General features: G+C 44.2%; 1 protein-coding gene across 1 annotated transcript; it reads right to left on the reverse strand.

Annotated features, from left to right (window-relative positions):
• Nucleotides 1–566: 566 nt before the first annotated feature.
• Nucleotides 567–9,254, reverse strand: LOC142073257 (uncharacterized). Its single transcript, XM_075132641.1, has 3 exons — nucleotides 9,250–9,254; nucleotides 2,896–3,001; nucleotides 567–1,237 (listed from the first exon to the last, which is right to left on the reverse strand). The coding sequence occupies exons 1-3, from the start codon at nucleotides 9,252–9,254 to the stop codon at nucleotides 623–625; spliced, it is 726 nt and encodes a 241-aa protein (XP_074988742.1). The 3' UTR covers nucleotides 567–622.
• Between the last annotated feature and the right edge of the window lie 8,023 nt (nucleotides 9,255–17,277).

A 17,277-nucleotide genomic window follows, 5' to 3' on the forward strand; every position in this document is an offset into this window, starting at 1 on the left:
TCTAATCTTCACTAGCCTCTGGGAAGGAGAAGATCCTGTGATCATTGAAACACATGCAGCTGGTGTTTCAGGGACAGCGGTATTTAAAAAGACACATTTTATAAAACAGTGGCTACACTCTTTCAGGGTAAACCTTGCTGTTAACATTACATACATAGCACATGTGCTTTCATTACAAGGTCGTATTTTGCCTCCCCCCACCGCGTGGCTACCCCCTCAACCCTCCCCCTCCCCGTGGCTAACAGCGGGGAACATTTCTGTTCAGCCACAGGCAAACAGCCCAGCAGGAACGGGCTCCTCTGAGTGTCCCCCGAAGAAAAGCACCCTATTTCAACCAGGTGACCATGAATGATATCTCACTCTCCTGAGGATAACACAGAGAGATAAAGAACGGATGTTGTTTGAACGCCAGCAAACATACACTGCAATGCTTTGTTGTACAATGATTCCCGAGTACGTGTTACTGGCCTGGAGTGGTAAAGTGTCCTACCATGAAGGACGCAATAAGGCTGCCCTCCCCAGAAACCTTTTGCAAAGGCTTTGGGAGTACATCCAGGAGAGCCGTGAATGCCAGGGCAAAGTAATCCTTTCACATGCTTGCTTTTAAACCATGTATAGTATTTTAAAAGGTACACTCACCGGAGGTCCCTTCTCCGCCTGCCGGGTCCAGGAAGCAGCCTTGGGTGGGTTCGGGGGGTACTGGCTCCAGGTCCAGGGTAAGAAACAGTTCCTGGCTGTCGGGAAAACCGGTTTCTCCGCTTGCTTGCTGTGAGCTATCTACAACCTCATCATCATCTTCTTCGTCCCCAAAACCTGCTTCCGTGTTGCCTCCATCTCCATTGAAGGAGTCAAACAACACGGCTGGGATAGTGGTGGCTGAACCCCCTAAAATGGCATGCAGCTCATCATAGAAGCGGCATGTTTGGGGCTCTGACCCGGAGCGGCCGTTCGCCTCTCTGGTTTTCTGGTAGGCTTGCCTCAGCTCCTTAAGTTTCACGCGGCACTGCTTCGGGTCCCTGTTATGGCCTCTGTCCTTCATGCCCTGGGAGATTTTGAAAGAGGTTTTGGCATTTCGAAAACTGGAACGGAGTTCTGATAGCACGGATTCCTCTCCCCATACAGCGATCAGATTCCGTACCTCCCGTTCAGTCCATGCTGGAGCTCTTTTGCGATTCTGGGACTCCATCATGTTTACCTCTGCTGATGTGCTCTGCATGATCACCTGCAGCTTGCCACGCTGGCCAAACAGGAAATGAGATTCAAAAGTTAACGGTTCTTTTCCTGTCTACCTGGCCAGTGCATCTGAGTTGAGAGTGCTGTCCAGAGCGGTCACAATGGAGCACTCTGGGATAGCTCCTGGAGGCCAATACCGTCGAATTGTGTCCACAGTACCCCAAATTCGACCCGGCAAGGCCGATTTAAGCGCTAATCCACTTGTCAGGGGTGGAGTAAGGAAATCGATTTTAAGAGCCCTTTAAGTCGAAATACAGGGCTTCATCGTGTGGACGGGTGCAGGTTTACATTGATTTAACGCTGCTAAATTCAACCTAAAGTCCTAGTGTAGACCAGGGCATTGTCATGTACATTGGCCAAACAGGACAGTCTCTACGCAAAAGAATAAATGGACACAAATCTGACATCAGGAATCATAACATTCAAAAACCAATAGGAGAACATGTCCATCTCTCTGGTCACTCAATAACAGACCCCACAGTGGCAATTCTTCAACAAAGAAACTTCAAAAACAGACTCCAATGTGAAGCTGCAGAACTGGAATTAATTTGCAAGATACCTAGATACCATCAGATTAGGCTTGAATAAAGACTGGGAGTGGTTGGGTCATTACAAAACCTAAACTTAATTTCCCCAATACTAATTTCTCCCTACTGTTACTCACACATTCTTGTCAACTGTCTGTAATGGGCCACTCTCTTACCACTTCAAAAGTTATTTCTCCACCCTTGGTATCCTGCTGTTAATTGATTTATCTCATTAGACTGACCTCACACTTGGTAAAGCAATCCCCATCCTTTCATGTATTTATACCTGCTCCTGTATCTTTTACTTCATACATCTGATTAAGTGGGTTCTAGCCCATGAAAGCTTATGCCCAAATAAATCTGTTAGCCTCTAAGGTGCCACAAGGACTCCTCGTTTTTTGTATGTGTGCAAGATTGGTTGCAACAGTCTAACAGTGGTAACGTCAATGATATATAATAGTCATCTTTAACCACACATCATCACTCCCACCCCAGTTAGAGGCAGGTTTATGCCCTGAAGCAGGAGGGTTTATCCTTTCCAGAACTCTTGGGTAGTGTTTTACATCATTACTATTACTAAATGCAGGGTCTGACTTCAGTGGGAGTTCAGGTGCTCAGTAGCTGCTCACTTTCTCTCTGGACTAAGACCAGGTAAAGGAGAATGTAACAAAAATCCCAAGCAGCAATTCTGACTCAGGAAGTGCTGACCTTCCACAACTGCACAATTGTCTACCCCACACATCCAACACATTCTGCTGAAATGCAAGAACGGTCACATGGAACAGGCTCCCTCCTTTTCATCTAATGATGGTGACAGAATAAGGCAAAGATGGCTGAGGAAGCTACCATCCCAGCACCCCAAATACTGGGGCCCTACATTCAGGAATAGTGTAATCCTTCACTATGTCAAGACTCTTCTTTCTTGGCATGCCAAAAATATAATGGGCCAAATCCTCACATCTTTAATCAGTCCTTATCCAGGCAAAGCTACCATTGAGGGATTGAGTTAACACTAACTGAGGACCTCAGACTTTGGCTGTACGTTTCAGTTGTACTAGGAGATCCTAAAGTGCTTCTTTTGGTTGAGTCTTGAGGATCTAGATTTCTAGAACAATTGCATATTCATCTTGTTTACCTTTTCATCAAAAATGCCCTCTTGGCTGCAACGGTAGTACCCTGTAGGCCTGATTACAGGGAATGGAAACCCAAAGTTCTTCTCCACATGCTTCCTAAATTTCTCCCTACAGTATAAAACAGATAAGATATTCTGCCTTATTTCCTCTGTCCTCAGGACAACTGCTGTTTAGTTTTGTTGCATACTGTCAATCAGGTGCCTCGGAGATGGCAGGTGAAGTAACACCTGTATATGTACAGACAGTGAGATTCACCAGTGTGTTTCAGCTGCCAGTTAAGTTTGAGGCTACTTTGCATCACTGGAACACCACAAAACAGCCAGAGCCTAGCAATGAATGTTGTTCACTGTTTGGGAAGCACTCTAGAATCCTGCGGGACAAAAGGCTCTACATAAATGGAATTATGTAGGATCATTTTATTATTTAATTTGTTTTGTTTTCCAAACCTATCCCAGAATCAAGGGGATGACCCAGACACAGTCCAGCACTATCCAGAAGAGGAAATTTAGATCAATTCTGCTTTTGGGGCCAAGGTTTTAAATGTACATTTTAAACTATCAGAGTTTGCCAGGCAACCAAAGTCTAAGGAGTCCACAGACAGCTTCTTCAAGGCTCTGTTACAGATGTAATGCAATTTTTAGCATGTCTGTACTTTTGAGTGTGTGCAAAAATAAATGTATATATCACACAATTCAAAGACCATTTTTTGTAGAACTGTCTCCTGCCATATCTGATGGTAGGTAGTGGTAACTGGAGATAGTTCTCATAGGCCTTATTTATGTAATTTGCTCCAATTCCAATAATCAGTGGCCAGACACCAACGTAGCTGCATGGGGCAAGTGCCCAGTGTAGACAAGAAAATCCATGATTTGCACTGGTGTAGTTTACCAGCTCGACTGATACTTCTGCACCTTTGCTGTCCATATCAGTGATTCAGCTAAACCAACAAATTAAACTGGGACTAATTCCCATTGCAGATGAGGCCTGAGAAGAATTAAAAAAAAAAAAAGTATGAACAACTAGTTCAGAGGTTAATAGAAGCTGAAAGACTCCAAGTGACGTGCCTGAGTGTGATGTTTGCAGTGAAAGGAACAAGAAAACTCACAGTGTGGGACGTTGTAAAGATCCTGAAGCTGCTGGAAAGTAGCCAGAAGTCCATGTCTGCTCAACTCAGAAAAGTGTACCAGACCTAGATCCACCCACTTAGACAAGAACGGAGCTGTCTGGCCAGACGACATGCCTGGATTACTATCCAAGGTGGCCAAGTGCCAAAGAGGATTTTTAATCTCCAGATGCTTTTAAAATAAAAATAAAGACCGTGCAATAAGTTGCCCTTGAATGGACAAGCCAAACAGCTGGCTGATATGGGCTAGATGGCTGGGCAATAAAATTTTTAATTTCAATCTGGTTCATTGTGAACCCCGGCAAGCTCTCTTCTAGCCAAGTGTATAGCTCACTGTTCAGAATGCAGTCATGCCCTCCTCTGCTGCGAGGCAGGCAAGGTCTGCTGAATCTTAGCCAAGAATTTCCTTTTTTCCATATCAAATTGTCTCACCATTTTTGTATGCTTTGGGCAAATGAGCTGGCAACTACACAGATGGAGTCAAAGGGTTTGGGGGGAAATGTCATCTACATCACATTGACTATGCTTATAAATGCATTCCACTTTGATAAGGAGGAGAATAATGCACTGCACTTGGATCTGAATACTGTGCATTCAAAGTAAATTCATTGTAATTACGCTGTTAGATAAGACTTATTTCATTAAAATGCTTTGGAAATACCACACACTCCCAAATGCCAGGAACGTTTGGGGTCCACACTGTAGCAGTGCCTACAGAGTTTGCCTTTCCCTCACCAAACACATCAGCCTTTGTGATAAATGAGCGGGGGGAGCTCCCTTTTATGGACACTCAGCCAGCCAGTAGCTATAAAATCCCTCTTAGTAACTGTTCTCCAATTGCTCTACCTGTAAAGGGTTAAAAAGTCTCACTGCTATGCATAGGTAAAAGGAAATGAGTGGGCACCTGGCCAAGAGAGCCAATGGGAAGGCCAGAACTTTTTAAAATTGAAGGAAGACTCCCCTTTTGTCTGTCTGTTGTCGTTCTCCCGGGGAGAGGCAGACAGGGCAACAGCTATGCTGTAAGAAGCTTGGGCCAGGTGTGAAAAAATCATCAATATCATACCTAGAATGTACTCATTTAAAACCCCAGATATGTAAGTAGATCAGGAAATGTCTAGGATTACGCGATTAGGTTTATCCCTTTTATTTTGTTATGGCTTGCGGATTCCCCTGTGCTACTCACAGGTGCTTTTGTTTTGCTTGTAACCTTTAAGCTGGACCTCAAGAAAGTGATTCTTGGTGCTTAATTCTTGTAGTTCCTCTTTTAAAATCTAGCAATAGCCTGAGTTCCCAGATGTATTTTCTTTCTGTTTTTTTAATTAATAAAATTTACCTTTTTTAAGAACAGAATTGGATTTTGTGTCTTAAGAGGTTTGTGACATTGTTTGATTAGCTGGTGGCAACAGCTGATTTCCTCCCCCCCCCCCCTCAGCTCTTCCCCGGGGCGTGGGTGGTGAAAGAGCTTGAGGGTACCCCACAGGAAGGAATTCTCAAGTGCACCTTCCTGGACTCTAAAAGGGGTTCTGCACTTGGGTGGTGGCAGCATCTACCAATCCAAGGTCAGACAAAAGCTGTAACCTTGGGAGTTTAATACAAGCATGGAGTGGCCAGTATTAATTTTTAGAATCCTTGTGGGCCCCCACCTTGTGCACCTGAAGTGCCAGAGTGGTGAATTAGCCTTGACAGCCTTAAACACACTGATCCTATGAACATTTATTTCAAAATTAGGAAAGTTGGGTCTTTTTTTCCTTTTCAAAATTGTGCTGGTTTAACTAGAGGTGTGTTTCTAAATCAATATAGTTAAGGTAGTACTTAACCTAGTGTGGACTCTCTTTGTTCAATTTAAACCTGATTTATACCAGTTAAACTTAATTCAGCTACAGAGTAGCCACACTGGGTTTTGCGCCACTTTAACTAAACTGATTTAAACACACATCTTTAGTTAAGCTGATGCATCTTTGAATAGAGATGAGGCCTCAGCCAATTCTCTGCTCTCTGTACTAGGTGTGAATTAGAGGGACCCGACTGCAACTCCTATTGTTGAGAAGTAACAAGTTCATTTTTCTAAACTGGCAGTTTTGGTTGTGTAATTCAGGGACCTCAAAACTCTGATGTGTGTATGCAAATCGGGTTCTGCATTTAACTTCCTGATCTGCCTACACAAACGCTGTTTGCATGAGCAAATCAGAGGTGTGGGGCAGCCAGGATATTTGGTTGCCCAAAACTGCAAACCCAGGAATATTGTGCGCATTCAGATTTAGAGACCAGGCTGAGGTCACATTGAAAATATGTTCCATATTACCTAAGCTGAGAGATAAGGTCTCTGGACAGAAGGGAGAAAGTATACTAGCTTCCCTAACTGAACCAACCCCTGTCCTACCTTCCCTAACTGAACCGCCCCCTGTCCCACAAGAGCAAGTGCTCTGAAATGGGGGAAGGAAAATGGACTCAAGCCCATCTGCCCTGGGAAAGAATATCTGAGTTTGTTACAGACAGAGACCGTCAGTACCTCTCTGGGAAGAAGCTGCTACTGGCAAAGACATCCTCAAAAGACAACACTATTGGCCTTGTCCATGACAAAATAAAGATGCATGTAAACTTCACCCAGAAACTAGGAGGAGTGACCTTGGGAGCCAATGCAAAAATCCTACAGGCCTCTTCATTAGCCCTGTTTATTCTGTCACAGAGCATTGCTCTCTTGTCTGGACATACAACTCCCACACATCACTCGTCAATTCTCATCTTAACACCACCATATGGATCATTATGTGCACAGAAAAATCAATGCCACAACTATGGCTTTCTGTACTGGTGCACATCTACCAATCCCAACTTCATTGTGACCTGAGACTCCTTTGGGAGTTCCATTGTATTCAAGGGAACAAATATTTCCCAATACATGAAGACCTAAATAATGTACCAAGATTCCATCTCAAATATAGAAAACCTTTTTGGCTTTCAGTGCAAGAGCTTGAAGACTCAGGGTCCATCCCACCTGCCCAAAGATCAATGGCGAGCAAGCTGAAAGGATGACAACATCTCAAACAAATATTTCATCAACCAGAGAACCCAATTGCCTTTCCCTCCTGTGGAAAATATGGTGCACTTTGAACCACATCTGCACATCACATGGCAGATGCACCTACCTCCTCCATAAATGGGGACTGAGACACAATCCTATTTGCGACTGCAGAAATGGACTTCAAACTACAGAACGTGTTGTCAATCAATGTTGCAAATAATCGTATCCTGGTGGTATCTTTGTCATCCACTCTGTGACACCTGAAGCAATCTAGCTTGAACATCGAATGTTGCTGGTTTTAAGTGATACAAAAGAAGTGCCTTGCAAATTATTACCCACTCTTTAACCTCCCTTTCTTTGATAAAGTAACAACAAAAGTGGTAGGAGATAAACTGCAGTCACTATCTGTTTTAGCTTTTTTATAAATATAAAAATTTCACTCCAGCACTTCACTTCCACAGTGAACTGATTACTTCATCTGAACGGATCTTTTTAATTGCTTCATTCTCTGTGGAAATTATTGCCTCCTACTCACTCTTTGCCGACTAGTTGTATTTCTGTAGTAGATTTTTATTCTTTAAAAGGCATGGTATAATCCTTCATGGAAAGGTGACTGTTATGAGGAGTGTCATTACCTGATGGCTACTAAGATTCCAGTTAACAAAGGATTCAGATTATAGGAACTACAAGGGAGAGGGGGAGGGAGAGAGAGAGAGAGAGAGAGAGAGAGGGCCTTTGATCTAGTCTAGTGAGGTCATTTTCTCTGTACATGCAGAGGAACATACAATGCTAACCTGGATGCCAGGTGATCAGTGCATTAGATATGCCTAAAATAGAAAGGCTGATTTACCTGCCTGCCAGGTTAGAGGAAGGAAAATACAATCCTTCCTAATCTCAGAGATTTGGATTACAGGGAAGCTGAAAAGAAGGTTTATCATGTGGTTTAGTCTTTAAAATCTAAAATTCCAGATGCCAGGCTAAGACAGGTAGGATAGGTTACCTCTACATATCTTTTGAAACTAAGTTTTCTGCCAGATTACCAACATTTCAGTAGTTTACAATCATGCATTTTTTCCTGTATTCACTTATTCGGCATGTTCCCTGTATTGATTTTCACCATGTACCTAGTGTGCCATACACTGTTTGAGGAAACACACTTAGGTCCTTCTGTTGGTCAGTTTTCTTCCTCACTAGCCTAAGGACTCCCAGTATTTTACACACATTACAAGCCAAGGAGTTTGTGTTGCTGTGGTATGATCTTGCATAGCCATTAAAGGTTTCTGATTGTATCATACAGGCATGATTGGGGGACTGGGAGAGATGTTTGGAAGGGATTAATGAAATTATCTTGTGCAGGCAAATTGTGAGGCACAGCCGCACGACCTCCCCCATGCAGTTTGGCCTTAATTCTGCCTGGAAACATCCCTGCTATTTTAACTTTAGGCCTCTCACAAGCAGGAACTACTAAAATCATGCAGAACTGCGTGGCTCCATGAGGAGACTACGCAGTTACTCTGATGAGCTCATCAATCTCATTTTCACCTGTGACCAAAGAAAGGATTTGAACACAGGACTCCCCAGGTGGAAAGGCTAGTTCATTAACTTTCTGCAGAGAAAATTATTTCCTTCTTGCCAGCCTTGCCTTCCAATATCCTCCATATATCATTGGTCTGCATCACTGACCCTGTAGGGGTTTCTAATCTCTGTTTCTCTTTGAATTTCCTTCAGCTCCTCAGGGCATGTTAAAAAGAATGAATGGGCAGCATGCATAAAACCAAGCTAGGCTTACTTTGGGAAGACTAAGCTGACCTGACTCCACAGTCATCTGCCTGGGCAGAAGATACCACCTGTCTCTCATATATGTCAAAGGATTTTAAAATGTGAGACAAGGAATTGCCTAAATCTTTTTCCTCCTGCTCAGAAACTCTGAAGCACTGAACACCCATCTGTACTGATCTGCATTACTCATTTATTCCTGACTTGACATGTCTTCAGAGTCAAAACCACAATGAATCTTCCTTTTTTGTGTGTGCGTTTAGCTTGTTAATTATATGGACTGTACCCTATACACTGGCCTCAATTAATCCATTTGTGATGCAGCTGAGACATACATACTGTAGCATTAGATAGCAGCATATAATTATTTACATATGAATGCTGTCAAACAGTTTAATCAGACACAAAGCTGCCTGGTTTTGTGCCCTGTCCTACCTCATTGCGATCTCAGAAAGTAAGCCCAGCTTTCCTGAACAAAGAATGATTCCGGCGAGTCTCTGTGTGTACTCTCTTTGCATAATTTCTTGGACCTTGCCCTGTTCCACCTGCTTAATAATGTTAAGCTTATTTATGGATAATTTATATGCAGCCCACTCTGCAACTGCATTCTGGCAGGAGGTATTTCAGAACTTTGGGAACAACCTTCTTCTGCAGCTTTCTGCCCTCAGTTGGTATGACCCGCTAAGTGCGAATGTTTCATCAGCACTTCCTTGGACCCTGCATGAAACATCAACATGCAAAACAGTAAGCACTCTTCTGTTCCTCACAGCTGTATTCTATCCTGTATTCTATCCACCTCCTAAAAAACCCTCTTTCCACTGAGGTGGATTAGAAACTCTTTGTGTTTGCCACAAATCTGGTTGTTGTTTTTTTGGTAAATAAAATTGGAATGATAGCTGAGATAAACACTCACCCTTCTAGCTCCTCCTTTCTTAAAAGAGCAGAGTATTTCTGTAGTGCCCAGGGGCCCTGGAAGCTCTCAACGGAAGTGAACTGTTATTGGAAAGCATTGTTCATTCCATTTGTTTGTTCCACATCTTCCTAGAAGCAGCATCTAGCAAGAAAATGAAGAGCGGGGAGTGTAAAGGGAGTTCTGTATGTGGCTCAGTTGGAAGCATTCCAGTTGGGGAAAAATACACTTATCTGTCACAAATCATTTTCTTGTGTATATATTAAGACATACACACAGAGAGAGTCCTGAATGGCCTTGACAAACATACTTACCTTATGATACACTTTTCCTGTGCGTAACTGTGATACAAGATGTTACAGGTACTGAAGTTTATGGACCAGATCCTCAGTCTCACTGAACCTGATTTAAATGATCTGTTGGGGGATCCACAGTGGCTCCGACACCACTCCATCCCTGGCCTTTTGTGACCAACAAAAGTAGGTGTGGCCAGAGTGCACTCCCTGAAGAGCCGCGAAGGGTGACTGAGGAGCCCGCAGAATTGCTCCATGATCGCAGAGAGTTCAGCTGAGGATCTGGACCTTTGGCTGTAACTCAAAGGGCAGCTAACACCATCCAAGGACCAGAGGAGAAGGCTATGCAGAAAGAATAAATGATCTCAATCTATCCTATGAGAGAGAGCACGAGAAGGAATTTGCTACTGCTGTGGAAATGCCTTCTTGGAAATAATATCAGCGAACGGAGGGGATTTTCACGTTACTGGCAAATAGTTAAACAAGCTGCAATGGCCCTAAGCCCATAATGAAATCACTGAGGCTAGACACGAGGTAAGCAATGACACACGGCAGTGACATTCCACTGTCAATAGACGCACAACTGGTTGTGGCAAGGAGAATCAAATCATGTCCCTTGTCCACTACCTCTGCACAAGGCTTGTCCCTTCCAAGGTGGAGCCACAGTGGACTTACTAATGGTTCACATTGGTGCAAGGGATGTGGTGCAAAAAGAGGCACAGACTGTGTCCTGGGTCACTGGTTTGTCCTTCTTTGTTTCCCAGAAGCAAACATAAAGCAATATGAAACAGTTCAGTGACATTGCAAAAGCCAGTGCTTTACCAAGAGAATCAACTGGCCCCAGCCAGACAGAACAGGGACTAGTTTACATAGTCCATAAAGCATATGCCCTCCCTGCTGTTGTGTTTGTCTCACTTAGTTTTATTTTAGACTGATGTGATAAATTTACAAGGCCTCTTGAGTGCCTGGTAAGCATGGGACTGGGTGGAAGAGTCATATCTATACAGTTAACATACTGGATTAGATCTCTGGCCTGGTGTGAATTAATGTAACCCTGCTGACTTCAATGGAGCCAGGCTGACTTTGGCCCAGTATAATCCACCCTCTGCCCCACCAGAGTGCTAAACACCCACACATGGTGTGTCTAAAATTGGCTCACAAATCTGGCTCCAGCTAGAAAAATTACTAATTCCCAGCCATTCAAGCCCTGCTGTTATGAGCTGGGTTAAACCTTGTCATGGGCCGAGTTAAAACCTCATTGAAACTGACGTGTGAACATGTCCTTCACTTAAGATCGCTGTAACAGACAGTAAAGGGGCCACACCTGAAATGAGGCCTCATAGGGTATGTCCACACCGCATTTTGGAGCAAGGTAGAGCAAACCTCCAGCCCGGGTTCACAGACTTGGTGTAGCAGGACTCATGCTGAAGCTTGGGTCTGAAGCCAAGGGAGAGGTGGTGAGCTTCAAAGCCTGACCTGCAACTTCCAAGGGCTGTTCACACAGCTATTTTAGAGCACTAGCTCGAGCCCTGCTAGCTTGAGTCTGTGACCTGGGCTGGGAGGCTTGTTCCAAAATGCTGTGTAGACATACAAAGAAAGTCTGCCCAGAAACTAACACCATGTGTGCAGAGGGTTCAATGAGGCATTATTCTGCCCAGTGGGTGGCTGTGTCTGCAGGTGTGGAGAACGTCTACCTGGGCAAGCAGAAAAGGATCTGAGAGAAGAGAAGCTAAGAAACTCCTCCTTAAGCTTTTGGTTCCTCCTGTGTTCACAGACGCAGTACTCTGCACATTCCTTGTAAATAAACAAGATTGTATTAAAAAAAACACTAGACTCCATCATCAATTAGTATTCCCAGCTGAAACATTCCCAGGGCCTTGAGCTTTGACTAACTGCCTGGGTCAAGAAGAGTTGATATCTCCCATCCCTCTGTCTCTCTCTTCACCTGTTGAAACTCCCTGTTAGCGGCCCCTGGTCGCAAAGTTCCCCAGTCACTTGCTCACTGCTTTATAACGCCCTGGCCTCCTTTATAGCCCCGCCCACTGCCTAAGGCTCAGCCAAGGAACAGAGGCTTCTAGATTTCAAACCTTGTTTAGAAGCTCACAGCTTCCAACTGCCAGCCACAACACATGGTCCTTCAAACAAACAAACAAACAAACAGACAAACACAAGCTCAGCACACAGCACATAACCCCCAAACACAAACACACACTACAGACAGTCACTTACCCCAAGGGTCCCGTATTTGCTCCTCCTTCACCTGGAGAACTCCCTCTCGAAACGCCCTGTTAGTGGCCCCTGTTCGCAAAGCTCCCTGGTTGCTTGCTCACTGCTTTATAAATGGGGAGTGGGAAGGCGAAAAGGTACACTTGCCATTCTTTAAAACCTTTGCACTAAACTATTATCAAAACTTCTTGATTTAATCAAAAACCCTATCATTAACCTAGGTAACCGTAGGAGAAAATGCAGACAGAAGCCTAGCAGCAGAATGGGGGCTATCTTGTTTATTGCACTCAGTGTAGCATGTATGATTATCTGCCCTGTGGGCCGGTGGCATATGTGTGCATCGGTGCAAGGAGCTCCTGGCCCTCAGAGACCGTGTACGGGCTTTGGAGGCCAGGGTGGCAGAACTGGAGGAGCTAAGGGAGGCAGAGAGGTATGTTGATGAGGCTTCCCGGGACACCATAGATTTGTCCCACCTCCGGTCAGACAGCCCCTGCGCTGTTAAAGAGGATGAAAGGCCCAGAGAAGGAGAGCAGTCAATGGGAACAGAGAGAAACCTTCCCATAGTTGGGACCCTCCTTCCAGATGATGTCAGGGTATCCTCTCGCACTGACGTTACCTCTCCAGGGGAGAGAACTCCAGTCATTAGGAAAAGGCAGGTGTTAGTAATGGGAGATTCGATCATTAGAAACATAGATAGCTAGGTTTGTGATGACCGGGAGAACCGTATGGTGACTTGCCTGCCTGGTGCGAAGGTTGCGGATCTCTCAAGGCATCTAGATAGACTTATGTGTAGTGCTGGGGGGAGGAGCCGTAGGTACCAATGACGTAGGGAAGGGGAGGAGAGATGTCCTGGAGGCCAAATTTAGGCTGCTAGGAAAGAAACTGAAATCCAGGACCTCTATGGTGACATTCTCAGAAATGCTTCCAGTTCCAGGCGCAGGGCCAGGTGGGCATGCAGAGCTTCAGAGTCTCAATGTGTGGATGAGATGATGGTGTAGAGAGGAGGGATTTAGATTTATTAGGAACTGGGAAACTTTTGGGATGGGGGAGCCTATACAGGAAGGATGGGCTCCACCTAAACCAGAGTGGATCCAGGCTGCTGGCACGTCACATTAAAAAGGTTGCAGAGCAGTTTTTAAACTAAGAGATGGGGGGCGGGGGGAAAGCCGATTGCTCCAGAGGCACATGTGGATTGGATGGAGACTTCTCTTTGAGGAGAGTCTATTGATAGAGATTCTCTAGGTTTTAGTCAGGAGGAGGGGATGAAAGAGGACAAAGTATGGGCCAGATCAGACAAGAAACATTCACATAAAGAATCTGACACATCAGAAAAGGGCAGACAAATAAACAGTGACAAGTTTTTAAAGTGCTTGTATACACATGCTGTAAGTCTAAATAATAAGATGGGTGAACTAGAGTGCCTCGTGTTAAAGGAGGATATTGATATAATAAGCATCACAGAAACCTGGTGGAGTGAGGACAATCAATGGGAAACAATCATTCCGGGGAACAAAATATATCGGAAGGACAGCACAGGTCGTGCCAGGGGGTGGGAGGGAGGGGCACTATATGTGAAAGAAAATGTAGAATCAAATGAAATAAAAATCTTAAATGAATCCACATGTTCCATAGAATCTCTATAGATAGTAATTCCATGCTCTAATAAGAATATAACAGTAGGGATCTATTATCGACCACCTGACCAGTGATACTGATAGTGACAACGAAATGCCAAGGGAGATTAGAGAGGCTATCAAAATAAAAAAAACTCAATAATAGTGGGGGATTTCAATTATCCCCAAATTAACTGGGTACATGTCACCTCAGGACAAAATGCAGAGACAAAATTTCTCGATCCTTTAAATGACTGCTTCTCGGAGCAGCTGGTCAGGAACCCAGAAGGGGAGAGGCAACTCTTGACCTAGTCCTGAGTGGAGCGCAATCTGGTCCAAGAGGTAACTGTAAGAGGACCACTTGGAAATAGTGACCATAATATAATAACATTTAACATTCCTGTGGTGGGAAGAACACCTCAACAGCCCAACACTGTGGCATTTAATTTCAGAAAGGGGAACTATGCAAAAATGAGGAGGTTAGTTAAAGAGAAATTAAAAGGTACAGTGACTAGAGTAAAATCCCTGCAAGCTGCATGGACACTTTTCAAAGACACCATAATAGAGGCTCAATTTAAATGTATACCCCAAATTAAAAAATGTATACCCCAAATTAAAAAACACAGTAAAAGAACTAAAGAAGAGCCACCGTGGCTTAATAACCAGGTAAAAGAAGCAGTGAGAGATAAAAAGGCATCTTTTAAAAAGTGGAAGTCAAATCCTAGTGAGGTAAATAGAAAGGAACATAAACACTGCCAAATTAAATGTAAAAATGTAATAAGAAAAGCCAAAAAGGAGTGTGAACAGCAGCTAGCGAAAAACTCAAAAGGTAACAACAAAATGTTTTTTAAGTACATTAGAAGCAGGAAGCTTGCTAAACAACCAGTTGGGCCCCTGAATGATCGAGATACAGTGATCATAACCAGGCCAATGGAGCCAAAGGGAAAGAGTAAAGGGGTTTCTTCTGGCAAGAAATCTCTCTGTGCTTGTACTGTTCCTGCTAACTGCCAGCTCAGTCCATGCCAGGTCTGGAGCTGAAAGACACTCTGCCAACTTGGCACCTTACCACCATTCTCCAGATTGCCTGTCACTTCTGCACTGACCTACAGGGCAAGTGCCAAACCTCTAACCCCTCAAATGAGTGACCAGCACACCCACTTCCTCTTGTTCCCATAGCTCTGCTGGCTATCTCCCAGGGACGCCCACTGCTCATGTCTTCCATCTTCCCTCTCTGGGGAGGGGCTGCTATGTCTTGTAACATACAGCCAGTCAGTTATGTCTCTCACTTTGATTACGATAGCGCCAGAAAGCACAGTGGATCACCAGGTAGCCAAAGTAGCCCAGCAAGAGGGCCCTGGTTACAAGTTACTTTGCACTTAGGTTCAATCTTCAATCAACCCATCTGCCACTCTGATAAATCCGTGAAACCTGGCCACCCAGAAAGATCCAGAGGCTAAAGGTGTACCATCCGCAGCTCCAAACAGCAAAGGGGTACTAGGCAGAACCGCCCCCACCTCCCCAGGTTCCAAACACTGAAGGGACACTATCGTAAACTGTTGGGTAGTGAGATGCAGCAGTAGAGCTGGAAACAGTCCCTCCTGCTCTGCTATCAGCTCTGTACTGTGCCTGGGATCTGAGACACCCCAGAGTCTCTTCCATTGGGTAGCTAGGAAAAACAATACTGACCTTTCTTTAGTGATATCTTAAGTCCAATGCAGTAACGATCCTTTCCCTAGGCCAGGGAAGCGCCTTCACTGTAGGTTTTCAAAAGGAGGCTGGACAGCCATCTGTCTTGGACAGTTTAGATACAACAAATCCTGCATCTTGGCAGAGGGTTAGACCAGATGACCCTGGCAGTCCCTTCTCACCCTATGGTTCTATGATTCTGTGACCTCCCACACCCTTCCTCCCCTACAGAGTTCCTGATCTTTTCCCCACACCTGCCTTCTTGAGACACCTGTTACTTGCAAACTCCCAGATCAAATCCAGATTCCTTTTGCAGCGAATTTCTTCACCATCCCAGAGTAATTTTTTTTAGGTGGAGTGCTGCCTGTTACAGAAGTAGTAAAGGAACACCACCAAACGACACCATGTGTAGGTCACAGGCCACAATATACTGCTGGGAGAACAACAAAACTCTGCTGTCCTATGGAACTGCAGAGTCAAAAATGTCAGCATATCTTGGCGTATGTAACAATGCATTGTACCAAACCCAGAACTCCCTGTTGTAATATTATGAAAACATGTTCCATATCTAAATCAAACTCTATGGGTCCAGCCAGGCCAGCCTTCTATCACTTCTGTCATTATTGCAGTAAGTGCTTCTGTAGATGGTCCTGTGGCAAATAGTTACATGATACCTATATAAAATCAGTTCTGGGACTTCTTGTGCCTAGTTACTGAAACACAGGATTTGCCATACCGGAATGTACCAATAATCCATTAAGCCTGGGTCCATGACTCAGCTGTTAAGACTATGCCAGAAGAAGGCAGCCCACCTCTGCTCTACAGAATGCACCTGGCCTACTGAAGCGTGTTACATGGGAGGGCAGGACCCTTCTGACCCCTCATCTATGGTACAATACAGACACTCAGAGGGGGTGGGGGGGGGAAACCAAGTTCCATTTATTCCTGTGCCCCTGCAGCCCTAAATAAATTTAGCACACATGAGCCGTAATCACCTTAAATCCTCTCTGACTATGTTTCTCATTCAGTTACACATGAAGCAAATATGTTTTTACATGTAAGTACTTACATGGTTACGGCTGTTTATTTAATGCGACAGTAAATGGTACCAAAAAGGTCAGAGGACAAAGCAGGAAAAACATGTTAAAAGAGGAAGATTAAGAAAATAGTAAACACAGGAAAAGCTACAAAGCTCAGGCACTTCCCCAAATATTTAAGCAACATTATTATTGATTAAAAACGTATATGTTTGCAGAAACATTTAAGAAATTGACTACATCTTGCATGACAATATTAGAGAACAAAAAAAAGGCACATAATGACGCTGTCTCTGGTGCCTATAATAATAGCAGCTCAGTCATTATGGAGCAACTTCACACTGTAGCTCTCAAAGCATTTTTAAAAGGGACAAAAAGAACAGGAGGACTTGTGGCACCTTAGAGACGAACCAATTTATTTGAGCAGAAGCTTTCGTGAGTTACAGCTCACTTCATCGGATGCGCTCAGTGTAGCTCACGAAAGCTTCTGCTCAAATAAATTGGTTCATCTCTAAGGTGCCACAAGTCCTCCTGTTCCTTTTGCGAATACAGACTAACACGGCTGCTACTCTGAAACCTGTCATTAGAAGGGACAATTATCCTCATCTGACAGATGAGAAAACTGAACCACAGAGCAGAGAAATGATTTGCCTAAGGTCTTATCTAACAGGTCGGTAGCAGAGCTGGGAATAGACCCT

Source organism: Caretta caretta, chromosome 9 (genome assembly GCF_965140235.1).
Source record: "Caretta caretta isolate rCarCar2 chromosome 9, rCarCar1.hap1, whole genome shotgun sequence".
In the NCBI taxonomy this organism is placed as follows: Eukaryota; Metazoa; Chordata; order Testudines; family Cheloniidae; genus Caretta; species Caretta caretta.

Excerpts from the sequence above, each read along its gene's own strand:
- LOC142073257 (XM_075132641.1), bottom strand. Across the intron at positions 1,238-2,895 it reads AGGGCATTTTTGATGAAAAG|CGTGGCAAGCTGCAGGTGAT; the intron begins GTAAACAAGATG and ends CTGTTTGGCCAG.